This window comes from Drosophila elegans, unplaced genomic scaffold, assembly GCF_018152505.1.
Source record: "Drosophila elegans isolate 14027-0461.03 unplaced genomic scaffold, ASM1815250v1 contig_476, whole genome shotgun sequence".
Lineage (NCBI taxonomy): Eukaryota > Metazoa > Arthropoda > Insecta > Diptera > Drosophilidae > Drosophila > Drosophila elegans.
In genome coordinates this window covers 15,623,415-15,645,159 of record NW_024545863.1, presented here as the reverse complement: position 1 = coordinate 15,645,159, position 21,745 = coordinate 15,623,415, and the positions used below count along the sequence as shown (strand labels likewise).

Sequence of the window (21,745 nt, the reverse complement as noted above, 5' to 3'; positions counted from 1 at the left end):
ACACATTTTTTAATTTTTTTAAAGAATACCACTGTTTTGAATTGAATAAAAGGACCAGAAATTTAAGAAAAATGAAGCCATAACACAGGGACAGCCTTTATTGGAAAAGTACGGGGAGTAAGGGGGACATTAGCGTGGGAGCTAACTGTAGCTGATGTGCTGCTCCTCGTGGGTGTTGAACTGGGTGCGGGCTGCGTACAGTAGGGCCGCCATAAAGGCGCCGTTGTTCATCACCAGCGACAGGATGGTGGCCATTTTGAGGGCCGGCAGGATGAAGGGCAGCAGACTGCCGAGCAGGACGACGGGGAAGATTAGCATGGGCACTGCCACCTGCATCATGGTCACCTTGTACGAGTTCTTCTTCTTGCGCTTGCCCAGCAGTCCCCCGCCTCCGCCCTCTCCCCCAGCCACGCCCCCTACGCCCCCCAATGCACCCTGCTGCTTGGAATCGCCCTCCGCTTCCGGTTCGTAGTTCTCCACACTTCCGCTACTGGCACCTCCGCCGCCAATCGACGGCAGATTCATCAGGTTCAGCTCCATCTCCTCCGTTTCACGTCTGCGGGAACGGCCCATCCGCTCCGCTTTTGGAACTGAAAAGTTAGAAATATAAAGGTAGTTATGAAATCAGTAGAGGAAATCGACCAAACATTACTCATAGTGCATTTACAAAGAATTGCTTCTAAACATTATGGCCAAATAACTCAATCTGGCATTAAAAGTGTTTTTCATAGTCACGTTATACAGGTTAATTTTGGATTATTTTCATTGAACTTCGTTGTCTAAAATAAGAAGTTAGCTTTGCTTCCTGAACAACAAATATTTGGCAAGGCCATCAATAATTGAATTAAATTTATGCGTATGTATTTAGAAACCAAATGTTTAAAGTAACTTAAAGGCCATTCAAGTTGGTTTGATTGATAAATCCTAGTTAAATAAAATCAGTTTAAGCAAGCTAATTAATTTAAACAATTTGTTTTTTTAAGTAAATAAGTTTTATTATTTATGTATGTTCTCTAAAATGTAAATCATTGCATTGGTATTTTGTTGTTACTCAGAATCTTAAAATATTGTTTAATCATGGTAAAATCAATAACACAATCGAATCGACTGATTATTAATTTTTAATATTTCTTCAATTAAAATTCCTTGCATAAAATTCTTAACCATTTATTTCCGAAATGCGTGGAATATTTTAAGATGATTAAGTCCACGCTTTAAATCGATCTTGTTAAACTTGTTATGTGAAAAGTAACATAAATAACTATTATCAGAATGTGTGAAAGTAAATTAGAGGTATTCATAGAAATCAAGTAAATGAATTTTAATGTGGAAGCATATGTCTGAATATTTTCATTTTAATGAATTTGAAAAGGTTAAATTCAAAACATAAATTTCATTGCACAATAGAATTGATAAATGGGTATTAAATCAAATCACCACTAGATTATACTGTGAATTAAAATTAACTGCATGTTGAAATGGCATGATTTAAATTTTTTTAATTGTTACTTAAATGAACTTACCCTTCTTGAGCGAGAACTTCAGCTTGTTGTCCTTGCTGGGCACGATCTTCACCAGCATTCCGGACAGGAAGTGCAGCTTGAGGTCGCGGTGCTTGAAGAATCGCTGGAAGTTGACCACCAGTCGCTGGTTGAGCTCCTTCTCGGACATCTTCAGGTACTTCTTGCCCACCAGACTGCCCATCTGGGTCTCCTCGCCGAAGAACTGGTCCACGAAGTCGCGGGTCAGGTTACCGCTGTTGGGCATCTGGCGGCGCTCCTCCATCTTCTGCAGCACGTACAATTTCGTGCAGTGTAGCATGCTGAACTCGCGCAGGCACTCGTAGATCCGCATCGGAATCGACGCCCTAAAGTATGACACACTATTCGCCGCCGACTGACTGCGACCAAAGTCAGTTGGGTTCTGGTCTTCGCTGGGAGCCACTGCATCTTGGCCAAGTGATGGTTGGCAATTCAGAAGGAGACACAGGCAAAGTCCGAGCAGGACGTGTCGGGATAAGGATCTGGCTGGGAAAGCACGCATTTTCTGTTTATTATATTTTCTTTCTTTGCCAAACACAACACAACTGCACCGCAGCAATGACAGTGCAAAACTGAATGCACATCTTGGCCAAGAGCAGCTGCCATCCTAGCGTAGACTGTCTGGCCCCCGAATGCCAGTTCTTGGCCACTACTTTCCTCCAGTCGGGCCAACTGGTTTGCCATCGCGATCGCCAACGCTTGGCTGCCTCTGCCTCTTAGATTTAGTTTAGCGGGTCGCTCTTACTTGCTATTTGCAACTTGCCCCACTTGCTTGACTTATGGCCAATGCATTCGATTGTTTACAGCCAAATTTTCGGAATCCAGAGTCCCGGTGTTTGCCTCCAATCTCAGTCAGAATCAGTTCTTTCCTAGCGGCGAATCTGGAGCACCTGGCTCATATTTCAGCAGCTTTAACTGTGTCACCAGTGCGTCTGCAAGTAAAAGTAACTCACAATGTGTCCCAGGTGCTTGCTGAACATTGAACATTTTCACAACTTATATCTCAATCAAAAACTAAGAGAACTCAGGTCACTTTTGAATTATTTACAAGGCATCAATGAAAGAATTTTTTGACAGTTGAACAACCTTTCAAGAATTTAACACTTACATATAAAAACAATATAATTAAGCTATGGCGAGATTGCTAAAAATTATTCTTTCAACGAGTCTTTAAATAAAATTGTACTTTTTTAATATTTTTATACCCTTGCAGAGGGTATTATAATTTCAGTCAGAAGTTTGCAACGCAGTGAAGGAGACATCTCCGACCCTATAAAGTATATATATTCTTGATCAGCATCACTAGGCGAGTCGATCTAGCCATGTCCGTCTGTCCGTCTGTCCGTCTGTCCGTCCGTTTATATGCAAACTAGTCTCTCAGTTTTAAAGCTATCTGCATGAAACTTTCCCAAAAGTTGTCTTTCTATTGCAGGTAGTATATAAGTCGGAACGAGCCGGATCGGACGACTATAGCATATAGCTCCCATAGGAACAATCGGAAAAATAAATGAAAAAAAATTATAACTTTGCTGTTTTTTAATTTTTTGTTTAGTTCTTCGACATATAGCAATGGTTAAATATTTCAGAATTATGGTTTAAATTTCATCAAAATCGGACGACTATAGCATATAGCTCCCATAGGAACAATCGGAAAAATAATTGAAAAAAAATTATAACTTTGCTGTTTTTTAATTTTTTGTTTTGTTCTTCGACATAAAGCAATGGTTAAATATTTCAGAATTATGGTTTAAATTTCATCAAAATCGGACGACTATAGCATATAGCTCCCATAGGAACAATCGGAAAAATAAATAAAAAAAAATTATAACTTTTCTGTTTTTTAATTTTTTGTTTAGTTCTTCGACATTTAGTAATGGTTAAATATTTTCGATTTACGGTTTAAATTTCATCAAAGTCGGACGACTATATCATATAGCTCCCATAGGAACAATAAAAATATATAAAATAACTATCAAATAATTGAGCTGCAAATCATCATAGCTTCAATGTTTTTAAACTTATACGCAAGTAAATTATAATTTTAATGTTTTCAAAAATGTTTAATTCTTGCAATAGCTGCAAGGGTATATGAACTTCGGCTTGCCGAAGTTTGCTTTCTTTCTTGTTTTAGTTAACTTTACTTCATAGTAAAATATTTTTTAACTTGAGGTTTTTAAACGGGAAGATTTCTTTAAATACTTATATCAATTATTAAAATAAAAAAAAATATGTTCTTCTTAATCATAACTATTTAAATTATTTATATATTGTATTGTTTATATCTTTACAATTATTGTAAATATCTTTATACTATTTAACTCAACTTTAAATAAAAATTTTTTTTAATAATTTAAATAAATTATTTTCAAATCATTTTTCCTTCCAAGAGTATTCGTTATAAGCGTTACTTTGTTGACAGACTGCAAAAATGTAAAAATTGCTACAAAGTGGAACAATTAGAGCCGGATTCGAGATGATTGAGCGGCTAGATGGCTAGAAAATCGATATGCTTTGAATTAAGTGGCGATGGATCAAGTGAGAGTTAATTAATTAGTCTCTAACCATAATGAGGTATGAGTATAGTCGAGGAGAAATCCGGGCCCGGCCAATTATCGGCATTGGTAGTACGACTAACTGTGACCCATTTCGATTATTTTTGGAACTGGGAGTATCAATTGACTTTCTATACGTGCGACACGGCGGAAGAGCAGTTAAAAGAACCGTAAATCACGAACGCCCTCCGTCGAATTCATAATGAGATAGAAATTTCACTTTCCATGGTGGCAGCAGAAAAACGTACGCAATCCAATAAAATCAAGCGCTGGAAATTTCGATTATTGATTGATTGGGTCTGAGAGCTGAGAAAATACTTTTTTTGGTAATAAAACAAATTTTGACTGAAGGTTCTTGCATCATTTAATTGTAATAAATATGAATAAATTTAAATGTATTACATCATTTAGCCGACTAATCATCATTATTACTCAATAACAAAAATTCTCTGCTTAGTGACTTGGCCATCCTTGACTTGTAATAAATAAATAAGTTAAATAAATAATTTAAACTAGACTTAAATTATTATTTGGTTGCATGCTCGCTGAGGCTGAGGTAAGTGTGAGTCCTGGCCACCTCGCTACCAACTCGTCCTGCATCAGTTATCCTGGCCCATTCGAACTACCACCGTCTACCACTCCTTCTCCAGCCACACGGGCTGCTGGGTGTGCGAGTGCGAGTAGACCACGGGCACTGGCGCCTGGACGGGAACGGGTGCGGCGGCATAGGCGGCGGCTGCCTGGACGGGCAGGGCTCGGGACAACATCTGGCCGATGGCCAGCACCAGCAGGATGACGCCCACGCCCAGGCCCTTGATGGAGACCACGGTCAAGGCCGCCAGCAGGGTGGTGATCACGCCCACGACGAAGGCGCCGGGCACCAGAGCAAAGCTGATGCGCCGCAGGAAATGGTGGCCAAAAGTACGACTTTCTGGGGGGTGAACGAATCGGTTAACTTCATAAACAAATAAATGTCTAACGATTTGCTTGATTGGTAGATCAAAATTATATTATACTTTGCAAAGATTTCACCAATGTTTTCTATTTAATTAGTAATTTACAAATTTATATTGTAAAAAGATAAGATTAGACTACGTTTTATGAACAGATCATCAATATTTCAATTAAATACAAATTAGAACAGAAAAATAAACTGCAAGTTTGGTTTTAATAGGTGTGCCTTTAAAAAAAACTATTGTTTAATTTCTGTGACAACTTTTTTTTGGGTGCACCAATTAGTTAAATGTATTTAGGCAAACACATTTGATGCTTTTAGTGCCTGGAAGGCAAAGTTAAGTGAGGACAAGAACATTTTTAAATGATTTAATACACATTTAGTTTTGTTATTTACCACGAAGTTAACTTTGTAGCATTTAAAAATGTTTTTTCTAGGATATTCCCATACAGAAACTAATCGATTTTAGTCCAAAACTAAGAGCAGGATATTGGAATTGTTTGGTGCACTAACCCGCCACATCCGAATCCGCATCCGAGCTGTTGGCCGCCGGCTGCTGACCCAGCACCAAGTCACAGGCCAAAAACAGGCACACGAGGGCAAACACAATCTTCTGGTTGGCGGCCATTTCGAGTTGATTCGATGATCGTTGGTTCCTTGGGCTTGAGTATCTGGTAATCCGATTGACACTGCACTGCTCGACTCCGGCACTGGCTAACAATTGAATGGAGGGCTCACATTGACATTGGCTTTTATCGACGAGGGTCTGGGCCGTCGCACTGGGCGGCTACTTGAAATTCGGCAGCCGGACATTGCGCAGCCGCAGCGTAGCACGAACGTGCGCCAAAACAAGCAAATCGTGCCGCTGCCATACGACTCAGACTGCCCCCGACTCAAAGATGCCGTTACACTCAGAAAAATGTAATTAAAAATAAGTAAAAAGAACTCTAACATAGTTTGCACTAAAACCAAAAATGGCTTTGTAGGAAAAGTATAAGAAAATAATTAAAAAAAATAATTTTTAACTTGCCAAATCAAACAATTGCTTCAGAAGTTATAAAAAAGTTAAAATCATATATAATCAGTGTTAAGTGTTTTCCACAACAGATGACGCATTTGACTTTGTGGTTAATATAATTGCTGGCGCCATCTGCTGGACGCTAAAATTGACTAATAGAGTAAAATTTAGCTGAAATTCAGACTATAGTGTTCCTCCTTTTTAATGTTTTCTGTTTCTTCCTTTTCACTAAAAAATTTAATTATTTTTCCCAGTGCATTTCTTTGAATATGCATGCAGACTGTCATTATTTTCACTACTAACCAAGAGCCCTTTTTCGGGCCCAACGCATTTGGGGGTGTGCTGCATAGGAACATGGACATGGAACTTGGACATGGGCATTCTTTCACGACGCGTGTCTATATTGAGGGCAGCACCCAAGTCGTCTTCGACTTCTCATCGGCGATCGATTCGCTTTCATTTTTCGTCGCTGCCCGATAATGATTTATCAGCTAATTAACAATGAGGTACTGCATTTTAATGTATAATCTATACCCGTGCTTAACAACGGCAACTATGTTTCACTCTATTGACTGAGTAACGGATTTTCATTGTTGAATGCTTGGCATACCACGCCCTCGGCATTGCAATTCACTTTCATTAACGGAAATAAATAAAAATGCAAATTTTAAGCGGGTCTGCGGCCCGAGTATTTATGCAAATGTATTTAAAGAGCTTTCCCATTTTCCTTAGTTTTTATTTTTATAAAATTACTTTTATTAAAAAAATTGGCAATTGGTTTGGTTAAAGCTATGATTTGTATGTATTTATAATTAAAAAGTATTATTTTAAACGTTATTTGTGAAAATTAGGATTCTGTTAGTGACTAAGCAATTACGTGGCGTACATATTTTCTTGCACATTGTTTGCTGTGTTTTGGCCATTTCTTGGAATGGATTAGCTGAGTTTTTATTGACAAAAGATAAGATTACCTAGGGTGTTCCACTTGTTATCGAACCGTGGCATTGTGGAAATACAACACGGCTGTATCGTCCATGTTATTAGGGAAATAAAACCATGGCTACTGCGCTCAATCCGCATACGAAATTTCCCTATTGCGAATTGGAGTATTTGTTGGCTAATTGTGTGAAAGTAAATTAGGAGACCAAATACGTAAAGCGGATTTTTCGCCACGGCCATCGGATAGAATTTACTTTCTACTCTGGATTTCCAGAGTGATCTGCCGATCTGGCGACCTGCCGCCTGCGCCAGTTTTGTCAACAACTTTCCCATGCGATGGTCGTCAGCGGTAGCGTTAATTGGAGGCGTCTGAAGTCGTGGGGTACAGAATGGAGTCGGGAACCGTTAGCAGGCTACTTAGAGAGGCAGCGTTATTTATGGCCATGCCAATGCCAGTGCCAATGCCAGTGCCATAGATGATGATGAGCACAGGTGGTCGCGGGGTCCAGGGGCAATTAAAGCTAAAAGAAATCAATGAGCGAGTTCACTGAGAAATTGCAGGCCTACTCCAGATATTTTTTTTCCTCTAACACAGACATCGGCTGGACTGGCAATTTAATTGAAGAGGATCCAGCACAAGAATCGTGTTCTAGCGGCGGCAACACGCGCAACAGGTTGCCGATGCAGCGGCAACTCATTCAGTTGACTGTGCTCAATTCCGATGCCAATTCCAGCCTCAGAATGCAGCCATCTCTGCCGCTTCTCTGTCTCTGTCGCTTGTGCACCGTTTCAGCTTTCTTCGGAGTTGATAAAACGCTTGGCCACCGCCGATCGTGCCACATTTTGCATCTGACCACTGCAGCGCCCAGATGCACCACTCAGATGCACCAGAGATGAGCGGCCTGTGGAGATTCCTTTTACTGATCGTCGTGATCTGCGCCTCGGTGGCCTTTGGCCAGGACAGCGCTGATCGGGAGACGTCCACCGTCAGCCAAGAGGCCGCTCGAGGATTGGCCAGCAGCTATGAGCCGGAGGACAAGCAGGCGCTGCGCAAGAACTCGCACATCTTCATGGGCATCTACAAGAACTACAAGAGCACCTATCTGGGCAACAAGACGACCAGTGAGTACAAGAAGCGACTGCGGGATCGCGTGAGTGCTCCACCAGTGTCGGAGAATGAGGCGCCCGAGGCGGCGGTTCCCGAGCAGTTGGAGCCCCGGGATCCACTGACGCAGGAGATCCGCCAGGATGGCCAGGCGGAGGCACTGATGGAGGCCCACACGGAGTCCCACACGGAGTCCATCGTCGACGAGGACAGTGAATCGCTGGCTGGGAAAAAGCGGCGCAAACGCAAGCGCAAGGATCGCAACAAGCGGCGGGAAACCGAGACGGAATCTGAGACGGAACAGCCCGATCCTTCAGCGGAAAACGAGAGCATGCAGCGGTACCATGTGGGTCCGGGGCTGAATGTCAGTCTGGACCTGAGCAACGACATTGTGCACGTGAAGCTGGACGGCGAGAATCTCAAGGAGATCATCGGAGCTCGCTGGCTAACCCTAGACAACAGCGAAGAAGGTGGGCTTCTACCTCGTAAACTTGATTGAAATAAAATTAACTTATCTCTTTAAATCGTTACTAGGTCGCGGTAAGAAGTACGACATGATCACCAAGGTCTTGCCACTCTTCATCCTCCCCTTCCTCATCCAATCGGCCATTGTCCCGTTTTTGGTCACCAAGCTGAAGCTGCTGCTGGTCAAATCCATTCTGGTGGGCAAGCTGGCCATTTTCCTGCTGATCATCTCGGCCATCAAGAATGGCAACAAGATGGTCCAGAGCTACGAGGTGCCCTCCTACTGGGCCGGCGAGCCCAGTCGGCGGTCCGAGCTGGCCGCCGCTGCCTCCTCGGCGGCCGCCGCCTACAATGGCTACCGGGTCGAGGGCAAACCGACCACCTGGATCAGCTAGACCCTCCCACTCCATACCACATTGCTGTAAGATTCGGTTCTAGGCTTTTAGTGCTTCCAAATAAACATATACAGAAATCGGGTTGACAAGCTGCCTTTTCAATTGGGTCGAACTTAAGTTAAACATTTATGATCTTACATACATTTTAAGATAGCTTTCTGTTCCATATTTCATTCCAAACTTCGTGTTTTATATAATAATTACATAATAGCGTAATGTATCAAAATATTATTTTACTCAATTGGAATATTTTCCGCTTTTATTCTTATCCATTGCGGGTTTAGTTGTTTTAAACATTAAAACATTACAATGTTTTAACCTTTTTTATTTGACTTATTGATTGATTTAAATATCTCAAATTAAATTTAACACATTTAATTTAAATGCAATGAATTTAAATCAAATAGAAACCAAGTTAAATTAAAATATATAATTTAACTTGGTTTCTTTTTCCACAACATTAATATATTTCCAATTAATATATATTTAATATAATATTTGAATACTATATCGTTCAATTTTAAAGCCATTGCATTAAATTTATAATTTTATATTTGTACCATTTCATTTAACTGGTCTAAAATTAAAACCTTCAACTTGAGAGAGAGAAATTTTTGTGAATGAAATTCTGAAAGACTTCCGTAATCTTTCAATAAACACCTGCAGCGAAAATGATGATATAATGGCTGGTGTAGACTCCATAAATTACCAAAAGACCCATAAAATCGAGGAAAAGTGATTGCAAAACTTTATATGTAGGTATATGATAAATTACGTATTTATTGATAGCATTTGTTGTGGCAATAAATTAGCGTTGGGAACAAATAAATTAACTTAAACTAGGGTAAAGTATTTTCCAATGGGGCTCGACCAGCGCCCCAGTCGAGGACTCGATCCCAACTTTAGGGTTCAGTAGCAGGAGTACTGCCGTTCCAGCTGGACGCACACGTCGCACTGGAGTCGGAATCCCCAGACCAGCTTGCAGTTGCACCTCCGCTCCGATCGGACATGCTGGGATCTGACGCGGTAGCCACAGACGCGGCACAGTTGCTGACAGGAGAGGCGCTCCTCGAGCGAACCACTGCCGTCCTTGGAGCACTGGCGACCCCGGGTGCCCTTCCACAGTCCCCGTGCCTCGGGCTCGCAGTAGTTGGGCGAGTCCTGCATGAAGACGAGCGAGTCCAGGGGTATGTTGTCCCACATGATCTTCAGGTTGCTGCTGCTGGCACTGTCCAGCTGAATGGCATCGTCGTACATCTGGAGGAGTTCCTGGGCAATGCTCTCGAACGGCTTCAGCACAGCCACGCACTCCTCCTCCAGGCACTTGCCCTGCCCCGCTCCACCGGGCTGCCTGCACCGGCATTCCTGCTCCAGGGAATTCTGCAGCAGAGACCCCACCACCCGTCGATTGTGACCGCTGGCTCCGGATGCCGGTCCAAAGTGCTTCTCGTACTGTTCCACGGCTTTTGCCGGCTCATGGGCACAGGGCACATTCAGGGCATTCTCAGTGCATCCACAACCGGCGATGACGCCATTCGCGCAATCCTTGGTCAGGGTGTGGACAATGGCCGCCATGGCAATGACCGCCACATAGACATCCTCCCGATCCGGCGATGCCTCCTGCGGCTTTGAGTGCCGCTCCACGAAATCCGCACTTGGGCAGTTCCAGCGCTGCCACTGGAAACTTTGCTGGCAGCTGTCGAGCGCCTGCTTCAGACCCTTGTCGCTGATGTCCTCCCAGGACAGTGGGGCCTGGAACTGGGTGTACTGGTAGTAGTTCATGGGCTCCAGGACACCGGCCAAAGTCTGTGTAACAGCCAGTAACAAAGTGATGGCGAAGAGCATGATGTATAGTGTTATCTCTGTGACGTCGTTGCTTCGAATGAATGATGAGAAAGCTAGGCAGCAACCTTAAATAGTCCCGCCAACCGGCCGATCCGAGCGATCCGGGCGCCCTCCTGGGGCCGGCCCGTGGGAAATTCGGGCCTGGCCAAAAAACCGGAAATTTGACGTTTTCCACTTGGAAATTTTGCATGGGCAGCGGGGTAGGAACTCCCGGCAGCGGACAAATAAACCCACTGGCAGCCCGCGACGCAATTGCGGAGCAGCCCAGTTTCCTGCAGCCCCGTCTACCTGCCCTCGTCCTGGGAGGATCCTCCTCCTCCGCCTCGCGACCGTCGGCAACTTTCCCACGCTTAGGCAGGTAGATATCCAGCGGCGCCCGACGTGCTCATGAATGAAACCCAGCCGATTCCATTCAGTCCGGCCGGATTTCCCCCGACCACCCCGACTGCACAACAACATCGATGTCCGATGTCGGGTTTGTTTGGGTTTTGGACTGGCCAAGCCAATTATATAACAAAACATATGACAAACAGTGATCCTAATCTGGGAAATTAATTGCGCTTTGTGGTGAGCCGGCGGGAAGAGCCATTGGCCATTGTGGCTGCAGTCAGCCAAAGTTAATACCAAGGATTAGGGCAAATTATGTTGAATAAGTCTACGAATATCCAGATATTGATAAGGGGATTGTTTTTATGCCGCGGAATTTTGTGGGATTTTTTAAAACGAGAATTTATTTATCTGCCTACTAAAGGTATGTAGGCTTAAACTAAAAACATTATGTTAACAAATTTAATTCGATTTTAAAATACAACAATTAAACTTATTTGATATAGGTTACCTTGTAATTTATTATTTACTTTTTGGAAATAAATGTTTATCTTGGGCAAACCACTATTAATTATGTCATTAAAACAATACTTGTCGTTAACCAAGTGGTTTAACATGAATTAGAAATCTAAGATTCAAGTCTAAAGTTTGTAATTAAAAAGAAAAGCCAGAAACCCTGAAAAAAATATATTTACAGTGATAGCTAATCAGCACTTAAAATATACTGTGATACGACTAACGCATTTATTAAATCTAAATCGGCATGTGAACAAAACCTAAGTATATCAAATTTTTATATTATTTTTAATGACCAGTGTATTGAAAATAACAACCAAATTGTTTTATGGAAAACTTCCCATTTCCAGTACGTATCCCACAAAGGTAAAGTCATTATAAGTGCTTCAATTCCAGGCGTTGCGAAAACGTGTGCGGAAATTTGGATGCCGCCTGGGTTTTGGCACAATGAAAATACCGATTCTCTAATTAGGTCGAAAGTCTCGTCTGCACAGCACCGGAAAAGGGTTTTTTAGGACCTAAGCGCCGGGTAAATCGCGAACAGAAAGGGACGGCTCTACCGCAGGTAGTACAAAATTGCTCAATTGGTCGGCGTAAGCCTAAGTGCCGGAGTGCCTGAGTGCCGGAGTGACAGTACACATGTGGGCCTTGACACTGGAAGTTCCTCGGGGCTCAGCGGCCAGCTTGGAATTCCGAGTGGCCGAGGAAAAACGCGCCAGATCTTCGGCATTTTCGAAGTTTAATCAAAGCGCCCTGACAGGGTCCATAAATTCGGTTTCGGCCCATTGTCAGCCGCCCTCGTTGCTGGTGTGTCCCGGCTAATACCTCGATTAGATTAGCAATCGGCCAATTAAGATATAGGGGCCCACTTGAGGGTCTCCCCCACCACTACCTGACATGTCGCACTTTCAGCGGTGAGAACGCTTAGTTTCGCGTTGGACTCCGCCCGTGCTGGATTAACGTGGCCATGATAGTCACCGCCAAGTTGGTAGCCATCGGCCTGAGCCTGGCCCTCACGGCCTTCACCGTGTCCACCATTGTCCTGGCCGTCCAGAAGTCGAACCTAAAGAGCGATCTGCGCGATGCCCAGGAGAAGCTGGACCTCCTCGAAGCGGGATTCACCAGCACGACAGCTCCGACAACCCCAACCACGCCGACTACCGATGTGCCAAGCAGTCTGGAACCCACTGCCTCCCCTGGAAGTACTGCCTCCCCTGGAAGCACTGCCTCCCCTGGAAGCACTGCCTCCCCTGGAAGCACTGCCTCCCCTGGAAGTACTGCATCGCCTGGCACCACTGCTGCGCCGGAGGAGAAAATCGACTACCGACTGCCCGGCCATCTGATACCCAGCCACTACGATCTCTACCTCTTTCCCAATATCGAAACGGGCGAGTTCAGTGGTCAGGAGACCATCACCATTAAGGTTGCAGAGCCCACGGATCGCATAGTACTGCACTCCCTCAACCTGAGCATTTCGAGTGTGTCCCTGACGAACACGGGCAGTGATACCCTGCAGATCCTGGAGAGATCCTTCGATCCCCTCAGGGAGTTCCTCATATTCCAGCTCAACGAACCTCTAGCACTGAACAGGGAAGTGAAGCTGCATCTTGGGTTCGAGGGATCGATGGCCAACAAGATTGTGGGCCTGTACAGTTCGTCGTATGTGAAGGAGGACGAGAGCCGCAAGTGGATAGCCACCTCCAAGTTTGAGCCTACCTACGCCCGCCAGGCGTTCCCCTGCTTCGATGAGCCGGCTTTGAAGGCTGAGTTCACCATTACCCTGGTGCATGCGTCCGGGGAGGACTACCATGCCCTGTCCAACATGAACGTGGCATCGAGCGTCAACCAGGGCGCCTACCAGGAGGTCACCTTCGCCAAGAGCGTGCCCATGAGCACCTACCTGGCCTGCTTCATCGTCTCCGACTTTACCGCCAAGCAGGTGGCCATCGACACCAAGGGCATTGGCGAGTCCTTCACCATGAGCGTCTACGCCACTCCGGAGCAGCTGGACAAGGTGGACCTGGCCGTCGACATTGGCAAGGGCGTCATCGAGTACTACATCGACTACTTCCAAATCGCCTACCCGCTGCCCAAGCTGGACATGGCCGCCATCCCGGACTTCGTCTCCGGCGCCATGGAGCACTGGGGACTGGTCACCTACCGCGAAACATCGCTCCTGTACGACGCGGAGACCAGTTCGGCGACCAACAAGCAGCGCATCGCCAGCGTAATTGCCCACGAGTTCGCTCACATGTGGTTCGGAAACTTGGGTGAGTTCAATTAATAACCTTTTGAGTGATGGGAGATATACAATTGGTTTTAAAAAAGTCAAGGAATTTTAATATTTGTTTTAAACACAACAACAAACACAACAAACAAAACAGAGATAGATATAGGGAGTAGGGTTAAGTCGTTAAAGAAAAGGTAAATGTTTTTACATTTTTAATTACAATATATATTTATATACCAATGGTAAATCATGTGTCATACTATAAGTACGAGCAATAAATATAGTACGACAACGAGTTGAATTACTCTGGATCATCTGGGAAAAAAGTAGACTTGCGGTGCCATCCATAACTCGGTACTGAATCATTCCAAATCTAAAAATCAAAATTATATGGTTAAATAATCTAAAATTTTTAACTTTATAAGAACACTTTCGTTATTAGCGAACAAAATCTGCTACATTTTTATTTTAATACAATCGGCGCAGTAGTTTAATGTGTAAAACGTGGGTTGTGGGAAAAACGGCTTAACGTTTTGGGCATTAGTACACTAGTGCTTGTGAACAGATACAAAACTTGCAATACCTTCGTAAATTCCGCTACAATCGACTTGAAATTTACAGACAACGTTCTTGAAAAATTTTGCAATAAAAGAAATATTTAAAAAAACACTTCTAGCCCCTTTAAATATGAGAGTCAAGAAAAAGTGTTCATATACCAAGTGTGAGTTTTTTTTATTAAAGCTCTAAAATTTTTAAAATTTATTACATTTTAAAAGAGTCATTAATCAACTTTTAAACGATAACTTTAATAAACCAATATGAGTGCTGTATTAACACGAAACTAATTCTCATTTTAGTTACAATGAACTGGTGGAATGATCTCTGGCTAAACGAAGGTTTCGCCAGCTTCATCGAGTACCTCGGCGTGGATGCCGTCTACCCAGAATGGCAAATGGCAAGTGCTTCAGAGAGACCCAAGAAAACCCCATCTTATATGCAATTCTTCACCTCCTCAGCGGGATCAATTCATTGTGAGCACTCTGCACGGCGTACTCACCTTGGACGGAACCCTGGGCTCCCACCCGATCATCCAGACCGTGGAGAATCCCGACCAGATCACGTTGATCTTCGACACCATCACCTACTCGAAGGGCTCCTCCCTGGTGCGCATGCTGGAGGACTTCCTGGGGGAGACCACCTTCCGCCAGGCGGTGACCAACTACCTGAACGAGTACAAGTACTCCACGGCGCAAACGGGCAACTTCTTTGCGGAGATCGACAAACTGGAACTGGGCTACAATGTCACGGACGTCATGCTGACATGGACGGTGCAGGTAATTCCACAGAAGTGCCACGAAATTGGCGAATATTTGTGAACCCGATTTGCATTATTCTACTTCGCAGATGGGTCTGCCGGTGGTCACGATCGAGAAGGTATCCGCCACTGAATACAAATTGACGCAGAAGCGCTTCTTGTCCAACCCGAACGACTATGACGCGGCTCACGAGCCCTCGGAATTCAAGTGAGTGAGCAGAACTTATTGCCTGGTCGGTATCTGATCGCGAGTTTCGCACATACATTATCCGTTTAGCTACCGCTGGTCGATCCCCATCACTTATACCACCAGTGAGCATCCGCAGGTGCAACGGCAGTGGTTCAATCACGGCCAGAGCGAAAGTAAGTGAGGCCATCTGTATGCAGGGCCACAGCTTCTCCAGATTACTGATCTCTGTGTGTGTGTGTTTTATTTTTATGTTTTTGGCAGTCACTGTGACCCTCCCAGCTGCCGTCCAGTGGATCAAGTTTAACTCCGATCAGGTGGGCTACTATCGGGTGAACTACGAGACCGAACTGTGGACCGCTCTGGCCGACCAACTGGTGGCCGAGCCGAACACCTTCAGCGCCGGTGACCGCGCCTCCCTGCTCAACGATGCCTTTGCCCTGGCCGACTCCACCCAGCTGCCCTATGCGACGGCCTTCGAGCTGACCAGGTACCTGGCCAAGGAGTCCGACTACGTGCCCTGGAGCGTGGCCGCCTCCCGACTCACTTCGCTGAAGCGAACGCTCTACTACACCAGCAGCTATGCCAAGTATAAGAAGTATGCCACCGCCCTGATCGAGCCCATTTACAAGGCGCTCACCTGGACGGTGGGCGAGGATCACTTGAATAAGTGAGTGCTGATCCACCTAGCTCTATATATATATATATTTATATATATATATATTAACTCATTTAATCAACAGTCGCCTGCGTGTCACCGCCTTGAGTGCCGCCTGTTCGTTGGGTCTGGAGTCCTGCCTCTCGGAGGCCGGCGAGCAGTTCAGCACCTGGCTGGCCAATCCCGAGGATCGGCCCAAGGCCGATGTGCGCGAGACGGTCTACTACTATGGCCTGCTCTCTGTGGGCGACCAGGAGGTCTGGGATGCCGTGTGGCAGCTCTTCGTGACGGAGGCCGATGCCAGCGAGAAGTCCAAACTGATGTATGGCCTGTCCGCCGTGCAAACTCCATGGTTACTGCAGCGCTACATTGATCTCGCGTGGAACGAGGAGTACGTGAGGGGCCAGGACTACTTCACCTGTTTGTCCTACATCGCGGCGAATCCTGTGGGCGAGTCCTTGGTCTGGGACTATGTCCGCGAGAACTGGCAGCGGTTGGTGGATCGATTTGGTCTAAACGAACGCTATCTGGGCAACCTGATACCCTCGATCACGGCCCGCTTTAGCACTCAGACCAAGCTGGAGGAGATGGAGCAGTTCTTTGCCAAGTATCCGGAGGCAGGAGCCGGCACAGCTGCCCGCGTGAGGGCTCTGGAGACGGTCAAGAACAACATCGTGTGGCTGGCCGAGAATCTGGAGGGCGTGGACGCCTGGCTGGATAAGCAGCAACTGTAGAAAAGTCCGAGGAGGAATCGCGTATCGCGTTTAATTTGTACTCATCTAATTGCCACTATAAAGCAAAAATATGCCAAACAAGTGGAAATAAAGATTAGCTGGCATGGGAAATTACAGCTATATAAATAAGCAATTATCCATCGGACTGATTGCCTCGATTTGATAACATGGGTTTTCGGGGGGCTGTGACTAATGGAAACGAACTGATTTGATTGACATTTATTGCAGGCTCAAATGTCCGTCCTTAAATTTACAAGCATTGGAAATATACTTGATATATGATGAAGCCCCAAAAAAATATTATTTAATGTCAGAATAAAAAATGTTGCTTAAAAAGATAAGACATGAAAGCTTACGTAATGTACTTATTACCAAAAATATAAGTCAATTTTAACAAAATACTCAGAGCCTCATCGCGATTATCAAAATTTAAAAAAATATACAGCTATTTAATATTGTTTTCTTAAGATCACTGAACAAAAACGGTGTTTTTAAATTGGAAAATTTTGTGCACGCGTTTTATATATTAATTCATTTTTTTCTTAAAAATTAATGGGCCACATTTAGGTATAATATTTTAGAAAAATAGCAATTTAAGAAATAAGTCAGATATTAAAAACATTTTTATTGTGTTCTGTTATTATTTAATGGTTATTGTCCATAGAAGTTTGAATTTATTTTATAGAGTTTTAATTTTCTTTAAATAAAGAAACAATATAACAAGTTTTTAACCAAATTTTGAAAAATAAGGTAAATTAAAACAACGGTTGTTCTTATCTTAAAGGTATTGTTTTGATCACTTTAAATTTTCCCCAGTGATCCGAAGCGAAATGAATTGCAAGGGTTAATTTGTTTTTGAGAAATGAGAAGTGTGAGATTGGCTATAATAAAGTGTTTAAACTAAAAGCCAGGCGAGTTAATACGATAGAGGCCCAAGATCTCTGGGCTTTACCCTATCGCCCGGTTGACCGTAATCGCGTTTATTTGGCCAATCTTTATCGCATTTGGTTGGACGAACATAAACCGATTCGAGGGCCCCAATCGATTGGAGCCGAATGGTGGGCAGCCAGGGGATAGTGTGGAGCCATTGACTAACGCGCTAGTTAGTCGCTCGCGATACGTGCGATTGCAAAGATGTTCGTGTCGGGCTATTGGCTGCAGGTGGTGCTCTTCTGGGCGTTGGTGGCCTTGGCCACGGCCAACGTGGTGGTGGAGAAGGACCTAAAGGATGTGCAGGACAAGATTGACATTTTCCGGACGAAGCGTGAAGATACGGTACGTCGAAGTGTGCTAATCAGCTGAACTTGATTACCCAAGATTGATACCTTGATACCCTGCAGATTGATTACCGCCTGCCCACGGCTCTGGTGCCCACGCACTACGAACTCTACTGGCATCCGGATCTGGAGACGGGCCACTTCACGGGCCAGCTGAAGATCAGAATCAAGGTGGTGGAGGCCACCAACCAGATCATCTTGCACTCCTATCTCTTGGACATCACAAATGTTTATGTGCTGAACCGCGAGGTGGAGAAGTTCGAACTGGAGGATGAGCGCCAGTTGCTGATCATCACGCTGACGGAGGAACTGCCAGTGGATGCTTCTATTACACTGGGCATCCTTTTCAACGGACAGATGAAGGACAAGCTGGTGGGTCTGTACAGCAGTACGTACCAAAGTGAGGCGGGTGCTACAAGGTAATCTTTTTAATTTGTTTGCCTAAAAGTATGCACTTGGCTTACTAGTTAACTACTTCTACTTGATGCCTAAACTCAAATGTAACATTCTTTCTTTGCAGAACCATTTCCACTACGAAATTCGAGCCCACCTATGCCCGCCAGGCATTCCCTTGCTTCGATGAGCCAGCACTGAAGGCCACCTTTGCCATCACAGTGGTGCATCCCAGCGGTGCCTACCATGCCGTTTCCAACATGCAGCAAACTGTGAGTACAATAATTAGATTAAATTAGATAAAAAAAAAACCTTTGAAAAAAAACCCATTACAAACCAATCAGGAATCCATCTACTTGGGCGACTACACGGAGGCCATCTTCGAGACGAGCGTGTCGATGAGCACCTACTTGGTGTGCATCATTGTGTCCGACTTCGCCTCCAAGTCCACCACAGTTAAGGCCAATGGCATTGGCGAGGACTTCTCCATGCAGGCCTATGCCACCTCCCACCAGGTGGACAAAATCGACTTTGCCCTCGAGTTCGGAAAAGCTGTCACCGAGTACTACATCCAGTACTACAAGGTGCCCTATCCGCTAACCAAACTGGACATGGCCGCCATCCCCGACTTCGCCTCGAATGCAATGGAGCACTGGGGACTGGTCACCTACAGGGAGACGGCGCTGCTGTACGACGATAGCTATAGTTCCACGGCGAACAAACAGTCGATTGCCGGCACCCTGGCCCACGAGATTGTGCACCAGTGGTTCGGAAACCTGGTCACCATGAAGTGGTGGAACGACATCTGGCTGAACGAGGGATTCGCCCGCTTCATGCAGTACAAGGGAGTCAACGCCGTCCACTCGGACTGGGGAATGGTAAGGGATTACTGGCCAGAAGCCACTTAAATACTCAACCCTGTCTCTGTTCAGCTGGAGCAGTTCCAAATCCTGGCCCTGCAGCCCGTTCTGGTGTACGATGCCAAGCTCTCCTCCCACCCGATTGTGCAGAAGGTAGAGACTCCCGACGAGATCACCGCCATCTTCGACACAATTAGCTACGAAAAGGGCGGATCCGTGATCCGCATGCTGGAGACCCTCGTGGGGGCCGACAAATTCGAGGAGGCGGTGACCAACTACCTGGTGAAGTACCAGTTCAGCAACACGGAGACCGACGACTTCCTCAGCGAGGTGGACGCCCTGGTGGCCGACCTGGACGTCAAGAAGCTGATGCTCACCTGGACCGAACAGATGGGATATCCGGTGCTGAATGTTTCCAAGGTGGCCGCCGGTTTCCTGGTCACCCAGCAGCGATTCCTCTCCAATCCGGCCAGTTACGAGGAGGCTCCGGCAGACAGTGCCTACGGCTACAGGTGGAGTGTTCCGATCACCTATGTGGGACAGGACGGCTCGGAGGGCAGCGTGATATACGACCACAATGTTGATCAAGTGGGCATTGCCTACAACGAAGATGTGCAGTGGATCAAACTGAATGTCCGCCAGACGGGCTACTACCGTGTCAACTACGATGAGAGCCTGTGGACGCTGCTCATCCAGGAGCTGACCAGCAATCCCAACAGCTTCGACATCGCGGATCGCGCCCACCTCCTGAACGATGCCTTCGCTCTGGCCGATGCCAGCCATCTCTCCTACAGAGTTCCCCTCGAGATGACCGCCTACTTGGCCCAGGAGCGCGACTTCGTGCCCTGGTATGTGGCCGCCAACAAGCTGATCTCGCTCCATCGCAGCCTCATGTTCAGCGAGGGCTACGTGTCCTTCGTCACCTACGCCAGGAGCCTGCTAACCGGAGTCTACGAGGAGGTGGGCTGGACTGTGGACGCCAACAACCATCTGAAAAAGTAAGCATTTTTGCACCTATCTGGTGACTTAACACTTGTAATGTGGTTAGAACTTTTGTACATGTTTTGAAAAATATGCTGCTTTCTTAAAAAGCGTTTGTTTGCATCTTTTATCTCATATTTTTATTAATGTCTGATATGCAAAACAATATTCAGTTAGATATTGGAATTATAAAAAAAAACCTTCCCAGAGTAAAGATTTTTAAAGATTTTTTAACAAGTTTAGAGAAGTCCACATTTTCCCTTCCCGAGAAACTAAAAATTATTTCTGTATCAGCAGAATTTTCTTTATTTAGAGCATAGTAAAATAAGAAGCATCAGTTTGGTAAATTTATAACTAAAGTATTTTTGCATTAAAATATTTAGTAAATTTCTAAAATTGTGCGACTTTCAGAACACATTTCCTTAATTTCTTAAATTAAGGGAACATGTCCTAAGATTCCTAAGTATACATGGTAGGCCATCAATTTTGCCATGTTAAGGTTATTATTTTTAAAATTAAGAAATTTTTCCCAAAAATTCACTAATGTGAGAAAAATAGGGGAGTCAAGTATCTAAAATTCCAATGAAAATCAGTGATAAAACCTTCTATTTTCCTTTTCAGCCGCCTGAGGGTATCCATTTTGTCGGCAGCCTGTGCTTTGGGTGTGCCTGATTGCTTGGAGCAGGCTGCCCGGCGCTTCAACGCCTTCCTCCAGAACCCGACCAGCCGACCATCGCCCGATCTGCGCGAGATCGTCTACTACTACGGCATGCAGCAGTCCACCAGCCAGGCGAACTGGGAGCAGCTGTTCCAGATCTTCGCGGCCGAAACGGATGCCAGCGAGAAGTTGAAGCTGATGTACGGACTGTCGGGCGTGCAGGACAGCCAGCTGCTCTTCAACTTCCTGGCGCTGGCGGGTGACGAGAGCATAGTCCGCTCGCAGGACTACTCCACCTGTGTGCAGTACATCGCCGCCAATCCCGTGGGAGAACCCGTCACCTGGGAGTTCTACCGCGAGCACTGGCCCCAGCTCTCCGCCCGCTTTGGCCTGAACAACCGCAACTTTGGCCGACTCATCGCCCAGATCACAGCCAACTTCAGGAGCGCCGTGAAGCTGGAGGAGGTGCAGCAGTTCTACATTAAGTACCCGGAGTCCGGAGCCGGAGCCAACTCCCGTTTGGAGGCCGTGGAGACCATCAAGTACAACATCGAGTGGCTGGCCAGAAATCGGGCTGACATCAGCGACTGGCTGAGTGGAACCGCCTCGCCGCTGACCAAGAAAAACCCATTGTAAAACATACTATATGGACCGCGTATAAAAACCGGGCAATTAGCCACTAATTAGAATTGCATAAGAAACCAGCGAAATTTCCGTTCGAGTTCAATAAAATAAAATTCCAAAATCAAACCGTAAATAACACCCAATATTTTCCATTTTATCCGGGCGAATGG

General features: G+C 45.3%; 6 protein-coding genes across 6 annotated transcripts; 3 read left to right on the top strand and 3 right to left on the bottom strand.

The window, feature by feature from the left end:
• Window positions 1-127: 127 nt before the first annotated feature.
• LOC108150234 lies at window positions 128-2,069 on the bottom strand. The gene is made up of 2 exons (XM_017278294.2): window positions 1,524-2,069; window positions 128-590 (listed from the first exon to the last, which is right to left on the bottom strand). Exons 1-2 carry the CDS (start codon window positions 2,041-2,043, stop codon window positions 142-144), a joined length of 969 nt encoding a protein of 322 aa, XP_017133783.1. The 5' UTR covers window positions 2,044-2,069; the 3' UTR covers window positions 128-141.
• Window positions 2,070-4,439: 2,370 nt separating this feature from the next.
• LOC108150094 (protein apnoia) lies at window positions 4,440-5,781 on the bottom strand. The gene is made up of 2 exons (XM_017278061.2): window positions 5,562-5,781; window positions 4,440-5,024 (listed from the first exon to the last, which is right to left on the bottom strand). The coding sequence occupies exons 1-2, from the start codon at window positions 5,674-5,676 to the stop codon at window positions 4,726-4,728; spliced, it is 414 nt and encodes a 137-aa protein (XP_017133550.1). The 5' UTR covers window positions 5,677-5,781; the 3' UTR covers window positions 4,440-4,725.
• Window positions 5,782-7,898: 2,117 nt separating this feature from the next.
• LOC108150306 lies at window positions 7,899-8,970 on the top strand. The gene is made up of 2 exons (XM_017278423.1): window positions 7,899-8,580; window positions 8,645-8,970. Exons 1-2 carry the CDS (start codon window positions 7,899-7,901, stop codon window positions 8,968-8,970), a joined length of 1,008 nt encoding a protein of 335 aa, XP_017133912.1.
• Window positions 8,971-9,778: 808 nt separating this feature from the next.
• LOC108150013 (wnt inhibitor of Dorsal protein) lies at window positions 9,779-11,628 on the bottom strand. The gene has a single exon (XM_017277969.2). The coding sequence runs from the start codon at window positions 10,813-10,815 to the stop codon at window positions 9,880-9,882; it is 936 nt and encodes a 311-aa protein (XP_017133458.1). The 5' UTR covers window positions 10,816-11,628; the 3' UTR covers window positions 9,779-9,879.
• Window positions 11,629-12,585: 957 nt separating this feature from the next.
• LOC108135416 (glutamyl aminopeptidase) lies at window positions 12,586-16,915 on the top strand. Its single transcript, XM_017256129.2, has 7 exons — window positions 12,586-13,928; window positions 14,746-14,843; window positions 14,905-15,222; window positions 15,293-15,411; window positions 15,481-15,566; window positions 15,655-16,060; window positions 16,134-16,915. Exons 1-7 carry the CDS (start codon window positions 12,626-12,628, stop codon window positions 16,780-16,782), a joined length of 2,979 nt encoding a protein of 992 aa, XP_017111618.1. The 5' UTR covers window positions 12,586-12,625; the 3' UTR covers window positions 16,783-16,915.
• Window positions 16,916-17,761: 846 nt separating this feature from the next.
• LOC108135588 (glutamyl aminopeptidase) lies at window positions 17,762-21,708 on the top strand. Its single transcript, XM_017256391.2, has 6 exons — window positions 17,762-18,057; window positions 18,123-18,478; window positions 18,580-18,724; window positions 18,797-19,330; window positions 19,385-20,310; window positions 20,915-21,708. Exons 1-6 carry the CDS (start codon window positions 17,917-17,919, stop codon window positions 21,585-21,587), a joined length of 2,775 nt encoding a protein of 924 aa, XP_017111880.1. The 5' UTR covers window positions 17,762-17,916; the 3' UTR covers window positions 21,588-21,708.
• Window positions 21,709-21,745: the final 37 nt, after the last annotated feature.